The sequence below is a fragment of the Otolemur garnettii genome, unplaced genomic scaffold (assembly GCF_000181295.1).
Source record: "Otolemur garnettii isolate 467f Iridium unplaced genomic scaffold, OtoGar3 scaffold00044, whole genome shotgun sequence".
In the NCBI taxonomy this organism is placed as follows: domain Eukaryota; kingdom Metazoa; phylum Chordata; class Mammalia; order Primates; family Galagidae; genus Otolemur; species Otolemur garnettii.
The window spans coordinates 11,366,280-11,383,829 of NW_003852439.1; the positions used below are offsets into that span (position 1 = coordinate 11,366,280).

Sequence of the window (17,550 nt, forward strand, 5' to 3'; positions counted from 1 at the left end):
CGAACCCGCCACCTTAGGTGTATGTGGCTGGCGCCTTAGCCACTTGGGCCCCAGGCGCCGAGCCTCTGTTGCCTTGGAGTTCAGTGCTGTGACGTCATCATAGCTCACAGCAATCTCCACACTCTTGGGCTCCAGTGATCCTAATGCTTCAGCTTCCCAAATAGCTGAGACTATAGGCGTTCACCACCACACCTAGCTTAAATTTTCTATTTTTAGTAAAGATGAGAGGGTCTCACTCTTCTTCAGCTGGTCTTGAACTCTTGAGCTTAAGCAGTCTGCCTGCCTTGGCATCCCAGAGTGCTAGGATTACAGGAGTGAGCCACTGTGCCCAGCCTGTTCATTTTTTCTGTACAAACGTTGGTCTCCTTTTCTGCACCCTGCTGGCCATTGCACTTATAGAAAGAGAGAATTCCAGCTCAGCACAGAGAGTAATCCAATTACTTATGGATTAATGGGGCCTTGATAATTTAACCCATTGCTAATGAATATTAAGTTATGTCTAGTTTCTTGCTATTACAAATAATGCTGTCATAAACATTACGACTTTACTAGATACTCAGCAAGAGCATATTGAATTGAATATTCAAGTTCTCATGTCAGTAGAAATATTGGCTTCGGATAGTTTTGTACTGGTTCTGTCCAGAAATGTTAGCAAGGGACAGACTGTTTCTTACTTTTATTTCTTATCTATTAGAATAGTCTAGTTTTAAGTAGAATTTCTTTTCTTTTCTTTTTTTTTTTTTTTAGAGACAGAGTCTTACTTTGTCACCCTCGGTAGAGTGCTGTGGCATCACAGCTCACAGCAACCTCCAGCTTTTGGGCTTAGGTGATTCTCTTGCCTCAGCCTCCCGAGTAGCTGGGATTACAGACACCCGCAACAACACCCAGCTATTTTTTTGTTGCTGTTTGACTGAGGCTAGGTTTGAACCCACCACCCTTGGTATATGGGGCCAGGTGCCCTACTCACTGAAATACAGGCCCCGCCCTAAGTAGAATTTCTTATTAAGATCGATTACCTGTCTGAGGAGATTCAGAGCAAACTCAAGATTCTGCAACCTCTGTCTGTTGATGGCATTAACTTCAGTGAACTTGGCGGCAAGAGCTGCTTCCTACAGAGAAGAATTTTAGAAGAGTAGTCAGCAAATGAGTCAACAGGCTAAGCAAGAAGGAGCTAGAAAGCTTGGGCATGGTTTTTGAGAAGCCTGGCATTTGGGAACAGAGGGGTAGCTTCTTGTCCACTCCTACCTGTAGAGTTATACTGTAGTCTCATTGGTAGAGAGAAAATTGGATTCCAAATAAGAAGATCTGGGTCTCAGTCTTAATGGGGCCTTGAGCAAGTCTCTCTACTTGCTTAATGTTACTCGTCTCTCTTGTTACTTAATGTTCTCGTGTATGTAAGGGACTTAATATTGGCCCTCTTCTGTGTACTTAGGCAAGAAAAGCAGGAACTTCCCATATCCATGGCTTTGACCTAGAAACCTTTACCAAGCTGTCTTTCTAGACATATCAATGTCACTGTCCTAGAACAAGTTCCTTATCTTCTCTTACCAAACCTGTTTGCACCCAGAAGGGCTCTTAGCTGGTTTCCCTATTGCATGTGTGTCTGAGGCCTGTGTATAGGCCAGTGTCTTTTTCTGCACCTTGGTACCAAGATAGCCCAGGCTGCAGCACTCACTTCTTCCTTCACTTTGGCGGCTGGAGACTGGAACCTGGCTCTTTTGTTCATGTGGCTGTTCCTTCCATTCTCCAAATCAAGAAGAGTCCTTAATTTCTCTGCTTCTAACTCATAATCCTGGGTGAGAGAGAGACATTGCAAAGGACAGATAAAAGCAGCCAAGAAGTGACCAAAGTGTTCTTGTGCCCCTTCACAGCTGGTCCACAGCTGCCCTTTGCCATGTGCTGGTTTTATAACCTACACCAGTCTTCTTCACAGCTGCACGCTATACTTACTCCCAGGAGGTTTTGAGAATTACCTGTATGTCAGCAGCTAGTAGCTACATTACTGAACAACATACAAAAATAACCCCACAATTCCCCTCCACCCCCACCAAGGAGTGGAACTGAGTCCCCCTACCGGCCTTTCTACAGGCCCAGAGATCTTTAGGTTCTACCTTTTCACTTAGCATCATCCTGTAACCCTTTAATCATGTTGCAGCTACCTAGTCATCATGTTTACTAGTTTAACGACTTTCTAATCCATCAAGAGGATGTATGATAATTCACATAGCCATTCCTCTGCCATTGCACATGTAGGTCATTTCTAGTTAGTTTTGCTGTTGTAAATACTGTAGCAAGGATTTTGTTTATCTTGCGTTATTCTTTTGTATTTTGTCCTTTGAGATAAATTCTCCCAAAGCATCTGCTGCTTCAAAGAGTATAAAACCTTTTTACAGTATTTGATACCCAGTATCATCCTGTTTTCCCAAAGGGCTGTGCCAGTTTGCACAGCAGCCAGTTGTGTCTGAGGACAAAAAGAGTCACCCTGCTGTTACAATTTCAGCAGAAATCTCATGGCTTACCTTCACAGCTTGCTGGTACTTTTGGGAACTGGTGCAGACCTTCTGTACTTCCTGTTCTCTGCTTGCTATCTCGTCTAGCAGGTTCTGTAAAACATTTAAAAACTAATTTTAAGAAAACATTGATAAAGTAGCTAGAATCTTTAGAATCTGAATTTATTCTTCTCTAGTACAAAGTATGATGAATAGCTCCCTTTTATATACATTTGTTCATGGCAAAAGATAATTTTAAGGTCCTATAAAGGAGGTCCAAGCAGATAATTATCTTTTCCAGGAAACAAGTGTTTATTGAGTGCTCCGAAACACGAGGCACTGTTCTAATATCTTTTTGAAAGTATCTCCTTTGGTCTTCACATGATCTTGTGAGGTAAAATTCATGATCTCAATTTATGAATGAGGAAACTGAGGCACACCGAGTTGCACTAACTTGTCACAAAATGCAGGTGGAACCAGGATTTGAATCTCAAGCTATTGAATTCTGCGTTCCTCATCCCTAACCCCAAGGCACTGCCTAGGGTATTGAGTAGGCGGTATCTGGACTTTGGAAATGGGATTTTCCCTACAGTGGCTCCTCTTGCGTTCCTTCATTGCATGGCCAACCCTCACTGAGCACCCACTGTGGGCAAGGCCCTGAGGAGGGAGAGGGAAGTGTGACATGCACAATTCTTGTTCTCAGAGGCAGGAATGGGGGCCAGTGAAGACAGTCCTGCCAGGCCTTCACTGGGCTCCATCTCCCAAACCCAGCTCCCTCCTGCAGAAAGAGGCTTGCCGACCTCTGGCCCCTCCTCACCACTGTGCACCTGTAGAGCAGCTTGGCCACCCTACCTTCTGATTTCTCAGCTTGGTCTCCACCTGGCTGAGGCTGTCTGTCTCCTGGGGCTCATAATTGGGTATGCGCGACAAGAACTGGAACATGTGGTCACAGCTGCTGCGGTAGTCAGCGTAGGCAGCCCCGGCACTCTGCAGATTCTGTGCCCTGCCGAGGCAAAGTGGGCCAAGTTGCTGCCACAGTGAGCAGATGCTTCACTGAGCCTTCATTTTTATAAAGGAGAAACAATTAAATGTAACTTAGCTGGAAATAACCTAAACATTTCCCAGAAAAGGGTGAATTTTAATTATCAAGTATTAAGTCTGAGTGTAGGGAACACGGTAGGTCGATCTGTACTGACTTGAATTACAGGACCTAAATAACCTACAAGTCAAAGGACAGCCTACCAGGGAAGTCAAGAAGTCTTAACAAACTCAACAAAATAAAGCCAGATATGTGGGGTACAGCAAAAGCAGCGCTTAGAAGGAACTACATGGCATTAAATGCTTATGTTAGAAAAGAAAAATGGTCTCAAATATAAGAAAAGCAAAGTCAACTTAATACAAGCATCTGAAAGGAAATGATAAGGAGAAGTCAGAGAAATAGGAAGCAGGAAATCAGGAGAGGAAAATCACTGGAACTAACAAGTTCTTTGAAATTGTCAGTAAATCTGTCAACCTCAAACAGACTAATCAGAAAGAAAAACAGAAGATGCAAGTACAACAAAAGAAGATACATCAGGAATCAGAGGGTTCAGTCACCTCAGGTGAGGCAGCCATTAAAAGGTTACCAAGAAGTTGTTATCAATAACTTTATGCCAATAAATTCAATGACTTAGATGAAATTGAAAAATTCCTTGGCTCTGGCTCAGCGCCTGTGGCTCAAGTGGCTAAGGCACCAGCCACATACACCTAAGGTAGCAGGTTCGAATCCAGCCCAGGCCTGCCAAACAACAATGACGGCCAGAACCAAAAAATAGCTGGGCATTGTGGCGGGCACCTGTGGTCCCAGCTACTTGGGAGGCTGAAGCAGGAGACTCGCTTGAGCCCAGGAGTTGCTGTGAGCTTTGATGCCACCGTACTCTACCCAGGGGAACAGCTTGAGGCTCTGTCTCAAAAAAAAAAAAAAAAATTCCTTGGCTCAGTGGCTAGGGTGCCAGCCACATACACCAGAGCTGGCAGGTTCAAATCCAGGCTGGGCCTGCCAAACAACAATGACAACTACAACTAAAAAATAGCTGGACATTGTGGCAGGCACCTGTAGTCCCAGCTACTTAGAAGCCTGAGGCAAGAGAATCACTTAAGCCCAAGAGTTGGAGGTTGCTGTGAGCTGTGACACCATAGCACTCTACCCAGGGTGACAGCTTGAGACAATGTCTCAAAAAAGAAAAAAAATTACTTGAAAGGTACAAACTACCCACATTAACTCAAAATGACTGAAATAGTCCAGTATCTATTGAAGTTGAATTTGAAGTTACAAACCTCTTACAAACCCCAAAACAATGTAGGCCCATATGGCTTCATTGATGAAGTCTACCAAGCATTTAAGGAAGGAATAGCCATTGTATGCAAACTCTTAGAAAAAACAAACTGGGAAATGGTCACAGACTCATGAGGTTGGATAAATGTGGGTCAGGAAATAAGATACAGTATGTATGGGATGCTGTCACTTGTATGCGTCCTCCCTACTTAAGCTTGTATAGATTATTTTTGGAGGATACATAAGAGACTAGCAACAGTGCTTAACCTTGAGGGGGGCAGTCATTATAATCACAGTTTGAATTTTTTCATTTTGTGTATGTATTGCTCTTTTCAAAAAGAAGAGACTATTTAGAAAACAGTCTTAGATGCCATCAGAGGACTCCAGCTTGGGGCCTCCTCTGCCTGCCCCTCACCTGCGCTGCACTTGCTGGCACAGATTGTCAAAGCGCTGGCCCAGCTTGTGCGCCTCAGCCTCCTGGCGCTCCAGGTCCGGGCAGTGTTCCTGGAAGCGGCTGGCCAGCGCACTCGAGCACTGCTTGGCTGCCTGCAGGTTCTGCTCCACCTCTCCCAGGAGGGACTTCTGGGCCTGCAGCTCAGAGGCCATGGCCTGCCGGAGTGGAGAAGAGACAGTGGTGCTGTGGCCGGAGCCAGGCAACACTACCGATAGGCCACCTGCTTGGGGTGGGGAGGCTGAGCCCAGGAGTAGGAGGGTAGGGGCTCTGCGGCCATGCCTCAGGCAGGGCCGCTTTGCTTTTGCTATGCCCCAGTTTGTAATAATGAACAGCCCCTTGAAAAACTGACTTCTGAAAACCCTGCCCTAGACTGGAACAGCCTGGGAAGGCTTTGTTCTTCAAGGCAAGTCATGAAGTGGAGTGTAAGGGACTCCCTGGGGGTCACAGACCAAAGTGGCCAGGAGGCAGCTGCTCTTCCACCAGCTGACCCTGCCTGGTGGGCTGTAGGCCCAGGATGCCAGCTCTTGCTCATCAAGAGGGTCTGGGAACCTGGGTTTTAGGCAGATTTATTTATTTATTTATTTATTTATATATATATATATATTTTTTTTTTTTTTTTTTGAGACAGAGCCTCAAGCTGTCCCCCTGGGTAGAGTGCCATGGCATTACAGCTCACAGCAACCTCCAGCTCCTGGGCTCAAGCAAGTCTCCTGTCTCCGCCTCCCAAGTAGCGGGGACCACAGGCGCCCACCACAACGCCCGGCTATTTTTTGGTTGCAGCCATCATTGTTGTTTGGCGGATCTGGGCTGGGGATTCGAACCCGCCACCTTAGGTGTACGTGGCTGGCGCCTTAGCTGGTTGAGCTATAGGCGCCGAGCCTAGGCAGATTTATTTTTAAATCTTGGTATCAGAAATTGTACATTCCATGCAAACCCTGAGAACAGCTGGGATTTATGCCACAAGCAGTTCCCATTGGACACAGGTGGGCACTCCCACCCTGGAGACACTGGCTGCCATGTCCTCTCAGAGCCTTGGTGTCCGCATCTGTCCTGTCTGTCTGGAAGTGCCTGAAGCCCTCACCTGCCTCAGAGAAGGCTCCTGAGACTCAGGCCTCAGACTCACCACCAGTTCCTGCCTCTTGCTGTCCAGGGTGCGGCCACTCTCAGGCACAGTGTCGGCCTGGCTCAGCTTGTTCTCGTGCGTAGCCAGCAGCACCCAGGCCTGCTGTAGGCTCTTCTCCAGGCGGTTGGCCACAGCAACCCTGCATACACCAGTCAGTAGGGATGTGTCTACTGGGCCCCTGACCCTTCCCTGCCCTGCCCTCTCCGCTGCCCGCCTGCCACCCACTTCTCCTGGGCTGAGTCCAGCAGCTGCACTAGGCGCTCATATTTCCGGTTGGTGTCCTCCACCCGTGTCCGCAGTAGGGGCACAGTGCCACTGCCAGGGAGGGCCTGGATGAAGGCTTCACACTCGGCTGTGTTCTGAGTCTTCTCCGGCTCAATCCGCAGCAGCGCATTGGTAATGTTCTGTGGGGACCGAGCCTCTCAGTGTTTGTCCTCAGGCATTCCTACACCCCCAAGGATGTGCCCAGGGTGGGCACAAAGATTCCCATACTTCAGAGACAGTGGAAGTAGCTGGGGAAGCCTGGCCTGCTCTGGAGAGTCAGGATGGGGATCTTCATGCCAGCCCAGTGGGCTGTTTTCAGTGAGAGCATCCCTAGGACCTTTGCTACAGGTGGGCTGGGTTAACCACAGGGACACCAGCAGTGAACAGGCATGTGCTGTTCTAAGCGTTTACATGGATGATTCCATTTAATCTTGGGGGCAACCCTATAAGGTGGGCACTAGCACCCATCCATTCACAGGTGGAGCCAGGCAATGCCTGAGGCTCCAGGCGTCCTCTCAGCTCTGACTTGGCTGCATCAGGGGCTACTGCACTTCTCTGGACTCAGGTTCCTCTAAAATAGAAGAGTCAAACTCTGCCCCAGAAAGATGCAGTGAGGACTCAGGACATTCTGTACAGGCAAGGAGGTAACAGAGGGTGGGCCCTGCCTGGGGTCCTCCCTACTGGCCTGCGAGCAAGGGCCAGTCCATTACTGAAAAAACTGCAGCCCAGGGGCTTGAACAACGTGTCTGTGGTCAAGCAGCTTGTGACCTGGCTCTGTGGAATTCCATGGCTCACCCCATTGTTCTTCTGCAGGGTATAGTTATAGCCTCTCGAAATCAGGCCCTGGCAAGACCAGACCAGACGGTTGGGATACAGAGAGAGCTGCCTTGGCCACCTCTTGCCATATTTGCCACTGTCACAAGTTATAGCAATGATTCTGTGCTAGGCCCTGAGCTGGTGGTCGACAAACCACACAGAAGCCATACAAGCTTTGCCAGCTCTGACCTGGGATGTATCCGGAAAGTGTCAGGGCTAGGCACCTCCTTGGTCTAGAACCTGGGGAGGAGGAGGGAACAGCCCTGCCGTCTCTATGACTTGGGACCTGGCTGGCTACATGTGGCTATCCCTATCGACCACCAGAAGTGAATGTCCCAAGACCCCATGGGGATTGAGCAGGGTTCCCAGAGAGCCAGAGGGGGCCAATACAGGGCTTCACCAGACCTAGCCTCAGCCTGATTATACCTTGAGGTCCTTGGCCCGCTCGGCACTGTCCTGTACAGCTCGGCCCTGCTCCAGTGGTGGCCGTAGAATCCCTGTGATGGCCTTCTCCTGCCGGTCCAGGTCACTGGCAACCTTGTCCAAGCCAGCCAGCAGCTGCCGCCCCTGCAGGTCAGAGGCATCTACCAGAGGGAGGAAACACAGGGTGAGCATGGAGGGGGTGAGGCCAGCTGGGACCTTTGGGGCTAGGCCCTTTTGTGTCCGACCCTTGCCATCCCATCTAAAGCATACCCAGGCCCTAACCCCTTCTCCCTGGTGCCCCCAGAGCTTTGTGCCAGTGAACCCAGCACCCACCTCCAGGGTTCTCTGCCTTCAGCACGTCGTGCCGCTGCTGCAGTGTGCGCTTGCTTCCTGCTGCCTTCTGCCACACACTCCGGAACTGGCTGCCTAGGCTGTGAGGCAAGAACCAGCTGGGGACCCAGGCAGCCCAGCAGCCCACATCCCCAGAGGGAGGGTCAGACCCCAGCAGGTGGCAGGGCTGCTGTGATGTCGGTCCTTCTCTGCCCTGGGTTCAGTACCCTTCTTCTCTCTTCCCTCTCCCCTCCTCACTTTCCTGTCTTCCTCCTTCCCTTTTTTCTTCATGGCAAGTCTTACTACTTAGAATTCTTTGTCTCTCCATTGGTCTTCTTCACCATATTGTTACCTTTGGGGCAGAAGCTCAATAGGTATTCGTTGATGAATAAAAAAAGTATTTGAATCACTCGCTCTTTCAGCAAATAGTTCTGGGGTACTCTTTGTACCTCTCTGTGTCTATATTACACCAGGCAATGACCTAGGCCCTAGAGATAATTAAATCCAAAGAGCCCAGGCCTAGCAATACAGGCATGTACACAAATCATCTTCCTACTCAGTGGTGTGTGCAGTGGAAGAAGATGCCTGAGAGCCTGGGGAGGCATCCCACATCCTGTAGCACATGGCGGGGCAGGCACTCTGAAGTCAACCAGGTGGCAAGCAGGCTTTGCAGACAAGCCCTGGCCAGACAAGGCCCTCAGCTAGCACACAGCAAGTCAGCTGGCCCAACAATCTGCGCCTCCCACTTGAGCCTCCACGGGGGTGGAGGTGGGGGGTATTGGCAACCCCTAAGGGTGAGTCAAAATGCCCAAGGTTGGGAACCCTGGGGCTGAGTCAGCCCCTGCTAGCTCCCTCCTTTGGCCTGATACCTGTCAGCCAAAGCCAGGGCCTCTGGGTCAGTAGGTGGGATCATGAAGCAGACAGCAGGGGCAGTCAGCTTGTTTCCAGCGCAGTCCGTGAGCTCCCAGCTGTCCCCATTGTTCTTTTGCAGAGTATAGCTGTAGCCCCTTGAGATCAGGCCCTGGCAGGACCAGCCCAGACAGTTGGGATAAAGAGAGAGCTGCCTTGGCTAGCAGCCTAGGACCCCAGTCAGCATCTCCCCTGCATCCAGCTCCTGGACCTAAGAGAGGCTCAACCCAACTATCAGACCCGCCCCAAGATGTTTAGCAATAGGGTTGGAAGGGGCCCACAGCAAAGGGGGCATGTGTTGGGTCTGCAGGCCCAGCAACCCATCTCCACTTCCACGGCTCTTTGGGGGACCACTCCTCCCCATTCCCAGTCCATTTCCCATCTCTGGGTGGACATGTGACTCAGGGATGGCCAATGAGAGACTGCATGCCCCAGCCACTGTGGTTGGTTTAGGGTAGACCATGACTCAAACTGGGCCAATGAGAATATTCCTTGTGACTTTGGCTGGGATGACTGGGGTTGCTAAGCTGTCAGAATTTAAAGCCAGGGCAGTAGAGGTGAGAGCAGTGTGGGGTGCAAGTCCACCATGAGGGGAAGGGTCAGCAGAGTGACAGCAATGAGGGAGATGGACCTGAGTTCCTGAGATGTTGTTTGAGGCTCTAAATTTAGCCATGTTAACCCTAAAACTTTTCAGTGACTTGAAAAGGGGTAAATATGGGTGCAGCCTGCCTGGGGCCCTAGGGCAGCAGCTCACCTGGTCACTCTCAAAGTCACAGAGTGCCTCCACAGGGATGGGCTTGAGTGGTGTCTCCCGGCGGTACTTGAGGGGCACCACCTGCTGTGCCCGCTTCTGTAGTGCCCGTACCACATCCTCATACTTGTCCATAGCCTTCTCCTGGTCCTGAAGAGAGCAAGGTGGGGGCCCAGGTGAGTCTAACAGTTTTCCCCTAGGGAGAGGGGGAGAATGGAGTAGAGCCCCCCCACCCCTACTCAGCAGGTAGGGAGTTATGGAGGGCCTGATCGGGGCTGAAGGCAGGTGGGGTGCAGAGAGGCCCCACTGGGCCAGTAGGTTCTGGGCCATTGCTCACGTCTAGCTCCCGCAGCAGCAGCTCAATCTGATACCGGTCCTTGAAGTCTGGGCTGTATTTCTGGTCCAGATCCAAGTCTACCTTGCGCAGCAGCTCCTGTGCATCCTTTATGTCTCTGTGGAACTAGGGGACCAGGTGCCCTGTCACAGATAGGAAACTGCTAGAAGCACCTGGGCTCCCCAAGGCCAAAATGGGGACCTTGTGCTGAGCCTCAGTCTCCTGTGCTGGGAGACACCATAACCCTCCCCAGCCTGGACTCTTGGAGTCCTCACAGGGAAGAAGCTGGGTCTCTTCCCCCAATCTCTCCATGCCACCTCTGTGACACATTACAACACATATCTATATACCAGTACGCTCTGGGCTCCCTTTTATTCCACTCCTCTTTCTGTGTCAGGAACACCCTGACATGACACGGGGCTTTCATTCTAAGTCCTGACACATACACCTCCCCTTTCTGTTCTTCAGTATCCTCTTGCCCAGTCTTCAGTCCATCAACTTTTGAGTTGTCCATTGTCACCCATCCTCCCTCCCCTGTCTGAATACTTGGGGTGTGCCATTAATAGGACTTGGGGATCCTCATGAAACTCATTGTGTGTCTCAGACACCAAACCAGGAGTTATAGGGTATTGCCTGTAAGTTCAGTTTTATCCAGATACCCCAATCTTGAGAATCACCTGCAGCTTATTAAAAACATACATGTTTCTTCGGAAAATGTGTCTCTCACAGAATGAGTGGATAAACAGTGTGCTCTACAATGTGCTGTTAGCCACAGAAAGGGAGAGAAGCCTGACCCATGCCACAGTGGGCCTTGCAAACATGCTCAGAGAAGCCAGGTGCAAAAGATCACATGTGTGACTCTGCTTGGTCTTCATATCCATTCTAGACACGAAACACAGAGACAGCAAGTAGATTAGAGGTTACCAGGGGCTGGGAGAGGGAGAATGGGGATGGAGTTTCTGTTGGGGGTAATGGGAAAGTTTTGGTCACAGATAGCTGTGATGATGTGTTCACAATATTGTGAATGCAATGAATACCACTGAATTGTACACTGCCTAAGATGTCACAGTTTATGTTATTAGATGTGTATTTTACCAAAATTAAAACCCACACACTCATTCCTGGGCCTCATGTCGACCCGGTGAATCAGATTGCAGCTCTAGTTTCCAGGAAGACGACAGGGGCCCCGCAGGCTTACCACATGCCAGGAGTAGAAGGGTCTGGGGCCTGGGGTGGCAGCCCTGAAAGGCTCCTTGACCGTGTGACATGAAGCCACAAGTGGGTACTAAGTGCTCTCGTGAGATAGCACCCCAGGCTAGTGGCTCCCGGGGCCAGGTGGCTACCTGGTGGTAGTCCTCCATGTACTTCAGATGGCTCTCCTCGCAGATGAGCAGGTTCAGGTACTCCTTCCAGTCCGCGTGCACGGCCTCCATGTGTGCCTGCCAGGGGAGGGGGCAGGGCACCTATAGCACCAGAACTGTAGGGAAGGACCGGCAGGATTCCAGGCCCAAGGATGGTGGAGACGGGGGCACCTGGCATCTGCCTGGGTGTGGCTCCCACAGGGGCAGCAGCTCTTATTCAGAGGTGGGAGGAGGAAAGAGGGGTTTGTCAAGGAGCCAAGCAAGGCTGCCATGTACAGGTGTTCAGGTTATGCAGTGCACAGGGGAAAAGTGGGTCCACCCTCTTGGCACCTTTAAAAAAATTCTCACAAAGGCACTGTATGGGGTCGAACGGTATCTCCCCCCACCCCATAATTTTGCATCCATTCAGAACTTATTTGGGTCTTTGTAGATATAATTGGTTAAGGATCTCAAGGTGAATCATCCTGGAATGACTGTGGGCCCTAAATCTAACTGGTGTCCTTTTAAGAAGAGGACAGGACACAGAGACGGGTATAGATGGAGAAAGAGATGGAAGTGATGTAGCTACAGGCCTGGGGTTGCTAGTGTCCACCAGAAGTGGGAGAGGCAGGGAAGGATTCTCCCCTGGAGCTTGCAGAGGGAGTGAGGCCCCAGGATACCTTGATTCAGGCTATCCCTCCAAAACTGTGAGAGAATTAATTTCTGTTGTTTAATGCCACCAAGTTTGTGGTTATTTGTTGCGGCAGCTCCAGGAAACCAATATAGGCCTCAAATGGGCTTGAGAAGTCCAGGGGCTGAGGGCAGGTTATGGCAGAGTCAGACAGAAGGAGGAGATAGAGAAACACAGAGACAGATGGACTCAGGATGCAGTTTGTGGGACCCCCACCTTTGGGAGCAGCCTGAGCTGCCCAGGAGGTGTCATACCCCGGGGCACACACACCTCAATGGAGTTCCGCCCTGGGTGCTCCGCTGACAGCAGCTGGTCGCCCTCACTGTGCAGCTTGTTGATCCTCTCCTCTTTGGCTTCCAGGTTCCGGTTGATGAAATTCTGCAGTGTAGGCATAGCACACAGTAGAGAGGACTCAGCGCCCAGCCTGGCAGCCTTGAACTCCCTCCCAATTCCCCCTCCCCATCCCCCAGGCCCCAGTGCCCACCTACCTCATACTGGCGCCGGCGGCTGGGGTAGTCGAGGTTGTGGTCACTCCAGTCATACTGCATGCGGCCCCTGGCCTGCTGGTCCAGCCAGTACAGCTCGTTGGTGCAGCGCTGCATGTAGTCTTGCAGCGAGCTCAGGTGCTGCTGCCGCGCCTGTGATGCTGCCTGCAGGGGCAGGATAGGCTGGGCTCAGCCAGGCTCTGCCACTTCCCAACCAGGCGCCCACCCCATCCCACACTATGGAAAAGTCACCAGACCCTCTGAAATGAATCACTTTATTCAGCAAACGTGTGCTGAGGTTCTACTGTGTACCAGGCACTGGGAATAATGCAGTGAAGGAAACAGATAAAACCCTCACGGACTGACATTTCCATGGAGCCTCAGTTTACTCATCTATAAAATACAGATAAAGACATTGCTGACTTCCTATGGCACATACATTGGCATATAGTTGGTGCTCAATAAATGTCAGCAGGTATAGCTTCTACTTTTATCTTCATCATGATCATCTTATAGAGGGCTCAGGGAGGTGGGGAGGGGGGAGGATGAAGGTTTGCATTTTGCTCTGTAGGATAAAGACTGTAGCTAACATGTATATACAGCAGTCCCTGTGCTGGGACTGTGCTATGGACTTCACTAATATTAACTAATTTAATCCTGGGGTAGTGCCTGTGGCTCAGTGGGTAGGGTGCTGGCCCCATATACCGAGGGTGGTGAGTTCGAACTCAGCCCCAGCCAGCTTAAAAAAAAACAAAAAACAGCAACAATAATTTAATCCTCAAAGCAATCCTATGAGACAGAGACTCAAGGGAGCTCCAGTCTATCCACAAGGAAACTGTGGCTCCCAGAAGCCTAAGTAATCACTCAAGGTCTCACCACTAACAAGCCAGGGCTGGAGGCAACTGGGCTCCTAGCCACTATATGATGCTGTCTCTATATTCTCCCTTCTGAGATGTTTAGACCTTTTGTACATGGAAGCACTTTGGTGTCACTTATGCAGTTTTTAAAAGAATGCATTCTTTAAAGGTTTGGGGGAGGGGAGTAGAATGCTTTTACATAGAAAGCATGTGATGCATGGGTGTACTTGGCACACAGCAGGTGCTTCATAAGGAAATAAGCAGCAGGTGGCGGGACAGCCTGTTCCCCCAGGGTCTATCAGGGTGGCCTCTCAGGAAGGGGCAGGGGCACATCTCTTCCCACCGCATCCCTTTCCATTCTGACTGGGGTGTTCACCGCATGCTCGTATCACTTTCAAAGAATAAGCTCTTGTCTCACCAGCAGTTTCTGGTACTTGGCCTGGAGTTCACTGTTCTGCTCCTGAGGACAGAGCACTGGTCAGGGTCAGGATGCAGGTGTGACCCCTTCACTCCCTGGGTCCCCACTACCACCACTGCACACCCTACCTTATCCCCGTCCTTGGCCAGGTGGGGCCCGATAGCCTTGACCTCATTGTGGAAGATGTTGTGCTGCTCCACTTGGTGGTCCACCAGCGGCAGCTCCGTCCCAAAGCTCTGACTGCTCAGCTTGTCCTGCCCAGGCGGTGGGGGGAGGGGACAGCACATGGTGGGGGCGGGTGGTAGGGACAGCCAAGGGGTCAGTATGGGCTCCGCAGTGATGCAGGGAGATGCCACCGACACCTTCACCCGAGTTCCAGTTGAGTGTTTACACGAGTCATCTCCCTTAATCTCCCAGCCACCCCCAGGGACCCATGCAGCCACTGGTTCCATTTCATAGATGAGAAAACAGGCTGGGCAGGGGGAATTTACCTGCTCAGGATCATACCACTAAAAATGGTGGAGCTGAGATTTAAACCCGGGAAAGCCCGCCAGGCAGCCACTCATTTCTAGATGGTGGAAATGCCCCATCAAGGGCACAGTTCTGGCTGCGGCAGGTTGGAATTCTGGCCACTCCCTGCTGCCTGGCCACAGAGCCCTGCCAGGACCCCAACAAACTGGGATCAGAGTGAGGAGGCCTGAGGGCAGTTGCATGGAGTGACTGATGGGGCCCGGAGCAGAAACTTCTACTTCTGATGTGGGACCCTAGACTTCGTACCACACCTCTCTGAGCGTCACTTTTCTCGTTGACACAACAGAAAACCTTGTGGTTCTGGCCCCCTCCCTAGCAGGATGGTAATGCCCACTACTCAGCAGGGCTCTCCCTGCCCACACAGCCCCCTCCCAAACCAGAGCTGGTGGCCCTGCCTGGCCATACCAGCTTCTCCTCCACCAGCGCCTCCCAGTTGACCTGTGGGTCCACTTCCTTCACCGCCAGGTTGTAGATCTGTTTATGTTTCCCACGTAGGTTGGTGACACGCTCCTTCAGCTGACGGATGCTGGAGAAGGGGGAGAAGCCACCCATTTAGTGGGGCTCACTATCTGAGGGCAATGCTTGTGCCACAGAGGTGGGCCTCAATGGCCTGTAAGCACAGGGTGATTGATGGTGGCCTTGGGTCCAGTCACTGTACCCTCCCACCCTTCCTCCTGGCCACTTTCCTTCAACCTTCCTTCTCCCATCAAGGTTTTCCTGAGTTCCTACTATGTGCTTAGAACCATAAAAGATTCCAGAAAAAAATGGCAGGTCTGGGCAGCACCTGTGGCTCAAAGGAATAGGGCGCTGACCCCATATGCCGGAGGAAGTGGTTTCAAACCCAGCCCCAGCCAAAAACTGCAAAAAACAGACAAAAAAGACCTGGCAAGTCAATTGCTATCTGGATCCCACCATGGAGCAGAGGACAAGTGCAGGGGTCACGGGGCACCAAGAGACCCCCGTTCCTGCAGAGATGGCTGAGGGTAGCCATGAGAGTCAAAGGGGCTGGCTGATCCTTCTGTGCTATGCCTCAGCATGAATAACAAGCCTGGGAGGTCAGGAATGGGGCCCAGGCAGAAGGGAGCTTGTGCACAAGCTCAGAGGTCAGATAGCACCGTGACTCAGGGAGCTTCCATCATACTGTGAGCAGAACAAGGGACATCAACCCCCCCAACTGCAAAATAGTGTCGCCATGAAGACAACATGAAGCGCCTGGCACCTCATTACCCCTCAATAAACTTCCTGCCCTGGCCACAGCCCCGGATGGCTCCCTTGGGCCTGGAAGCAGAAGGGACTTACTCTTCAGCGATCATGTCCCCCTGGGGGTGCTTCATGTGCTTGGCAATGGCTGCATCTGCCTCTAGCACATACAGCAGCTTTTCTGAGTCTGACACCTTCTGCAGTGCCACGTCCCGGTGCTCAGGCTGCCGACCCTCCTGCAGCCGGACCAGGTCCTGTGAGGGTCACCAGAGAGAGGGGCTGAAGGATGGGGGACTCAGAGTAGGGACTGCAGTGATGGAAGGGCAGAAGGAAGGGGCCAGTGAAGGGCTTCCCTGGTCCCAGGCCAGCCTTTCCTTCAGCCACTCAGCAAACACAGCTTAAATGCCTATTGGGTGCTGAGCACAAGAGGCGTGGCCCTGCCCACCCGGGTCCAGCCTGGGAGACTACCAGAAAGGCAGCAACATGTAAGGCTCGTGTAGGTGACTGCAAGTTCTCATGAGTCTGTGTTTATGAGGGAAACTACTTCAGCTCCAGTGGTCAGGGAGGCCCCTGTGAGGCGGTGACATAAACTAAACATGAAGGACGGAAGGGAAGCATGCCTTTGCAAAGGTCCTGAGGCAGGGCAGAGCAAGCCATGCCTGAGGCATAATGAAGGCTATAAGGCTGAGAGGCCAGAAAGAAGGAGGAAACGAGTGGAGAGAGGTGGGCTGGGCAGGGAAGGAAAGCAGGATCTTGTGGGCAGGGGTCCCCCGGAGGGAAAGGCAGTGACCAGGGGCTATGCAGGGAGAGGCTGTAGGCAGCCAGCCCATGAGTCAGGAGGGCAGTTGGCTATCTGTGACAGTGCCTGGGGGAGCATGAGAGTGGCACCTGTGGACGTTGGTGAGAATGAACAGAGTGGGGAGATACTTGGGAGGCGCCACTGATAGACTGCTATGAGTCCAGGGTCTCAGTTTGTTTAGGGAAGAGCAAGGATGGCAGTCAGGAGAGCAGGCAGCTAAACACACAACCTGTTAATTCACTCTGCACACATTTGAGCTCCTGCCCCTCAGGGGAGGCGATGACCTGTCAGTGAGGACGGAGGGCAGGACACTCAGTCCCTCCCCCTTGCTAGGTCTCAGTGACCCCTTCTCTACAATTGGAATAAGAAAAACACACCCTCAGAAGAAGCAAAGTGATCTGAGAATTACAAATCAGCAACAAAGAGGCGGAGCTCCTGGAGGAGTGTGCTCCCTCTAGAGAAGCCTTGAGGACACATGAGAAGAAGCCAAAGAAGCCAGGGACCTCATGGAGTAGGACCATTTACACGAAATGTCTGAAACAGGCAAATCCAGAGAGACAGAAAGTATATTCATGGCCACCTGGGGCAGGGGTGAGAACGGCATGAACAGCAAGTAGGCACCAAAGATCTCACTGCAGGGGTGGGGTGGGGGTGGGAATGTCCTGAAACTGATTCACAGGGACATGTGTACCACTCATTAAAGTTCCTAAAAATCACTGACTTGTACATTTACAATGGGAGCATTTCACGATATGTAAAGTATGACTTGATGATTAAGACTGGGTTCCATGGTTCATGCCTGTAATCCCAATACTTAGGAGGCTGAGGCAGGAGGATCACTTGAGCCCAGGAGATGGAGGCTGCAGTGAGCTATGATGACGCCACTGTACCCTAGCCTGAGGGACAAGGTCTCACTTAAAAATTTTTAAAAAGGAAGAAATGGGCTCGGCGCCTATAGCTCAACCGGCTAAGGCGCCAGCCACGTACACCTAAGGTGGCGGGTTCGAATCCCCAGCCCGGAC

General features: G+C 51.3%; 1 protein-coding gene across 1 annotated transcript in view; it reads right to left on the minus strand.

The window, feature by feature from the left end:
- PPL (periplakin) overlaps window positions 1–17,550 on the minus strand; it is a 49,010-nt gene that overhangs the window by 4,694 nt on the left and 26,766 nt on the right. Inside the window, exons 3-21 of the mRNA XM_003790848.3 lie at window positions 15,829–15,983; window positions 14,935–15,055; window positions 14,127–14,252; window positions 13,999–14,040; window positions 12,727–12,888; window positions 12,509–12,616; window positions 11,551–11,646; window positions 10,211–10,333; window positions 9,877–10,023; window positions 9,083–9,234; window positions 8,217–8,314; window positions 7,887–8,044; window positions 6,606–6,784; window positions 6,381–6,519; window positions 5,219–5,412; window positions 3,342–3,492; window positions 2,520–2,603; window positions 1,676–1,792; window positions 1,017–1,109 (exon numbers count right to left, since the gene is read on the minus strand). Of these exons, the coding sequence (XP_003790896.1) occupies window positions 1,017–1,109; window positions 1,676–1,792; window positions 2,520–2,603; window positions 3,342–3,492; window positions 5,219–5,412; window positions 6,381–6,519; window positions 6,606–6,784; window positions 7,887–8,044; window positions 8,217–8,314; window positions 9,083–9,234; window positions 9,877–10,023; window positions 10,211–10,333; window positions 11,551–11,646; window positions 12,509–12,616; window positions 12,727–12,888; window positions 13,999–14,040; window positions 14,127–14,252; window positions 14,935–15,055; window positions 15,829–15,983 (2,445 nt within the window). The remainder of the gene's footprint in view (window positions 1–1,016; window positions 1,110–1,675; window positions 1,793–2,519; window positions 2,604–3,341; window positions 3,493–5,218; window positions 5,413–6,380; window positions 6,520–6,605; window positions 6,785–7,886; window positions 8,045–8,216; window positions 8,315–9,082; window positions 9,235–9,876; window positions 10,024–10,210; window positions 10,334–11,550; window positions 11,647–12,508; window positions 12,617–12,726; window positions 12,889–13,998; window positions 14,041–14,126; window positions 14,253–14,934; window positions 15,056–15,828; window positions 15,984–17,550) is intronic.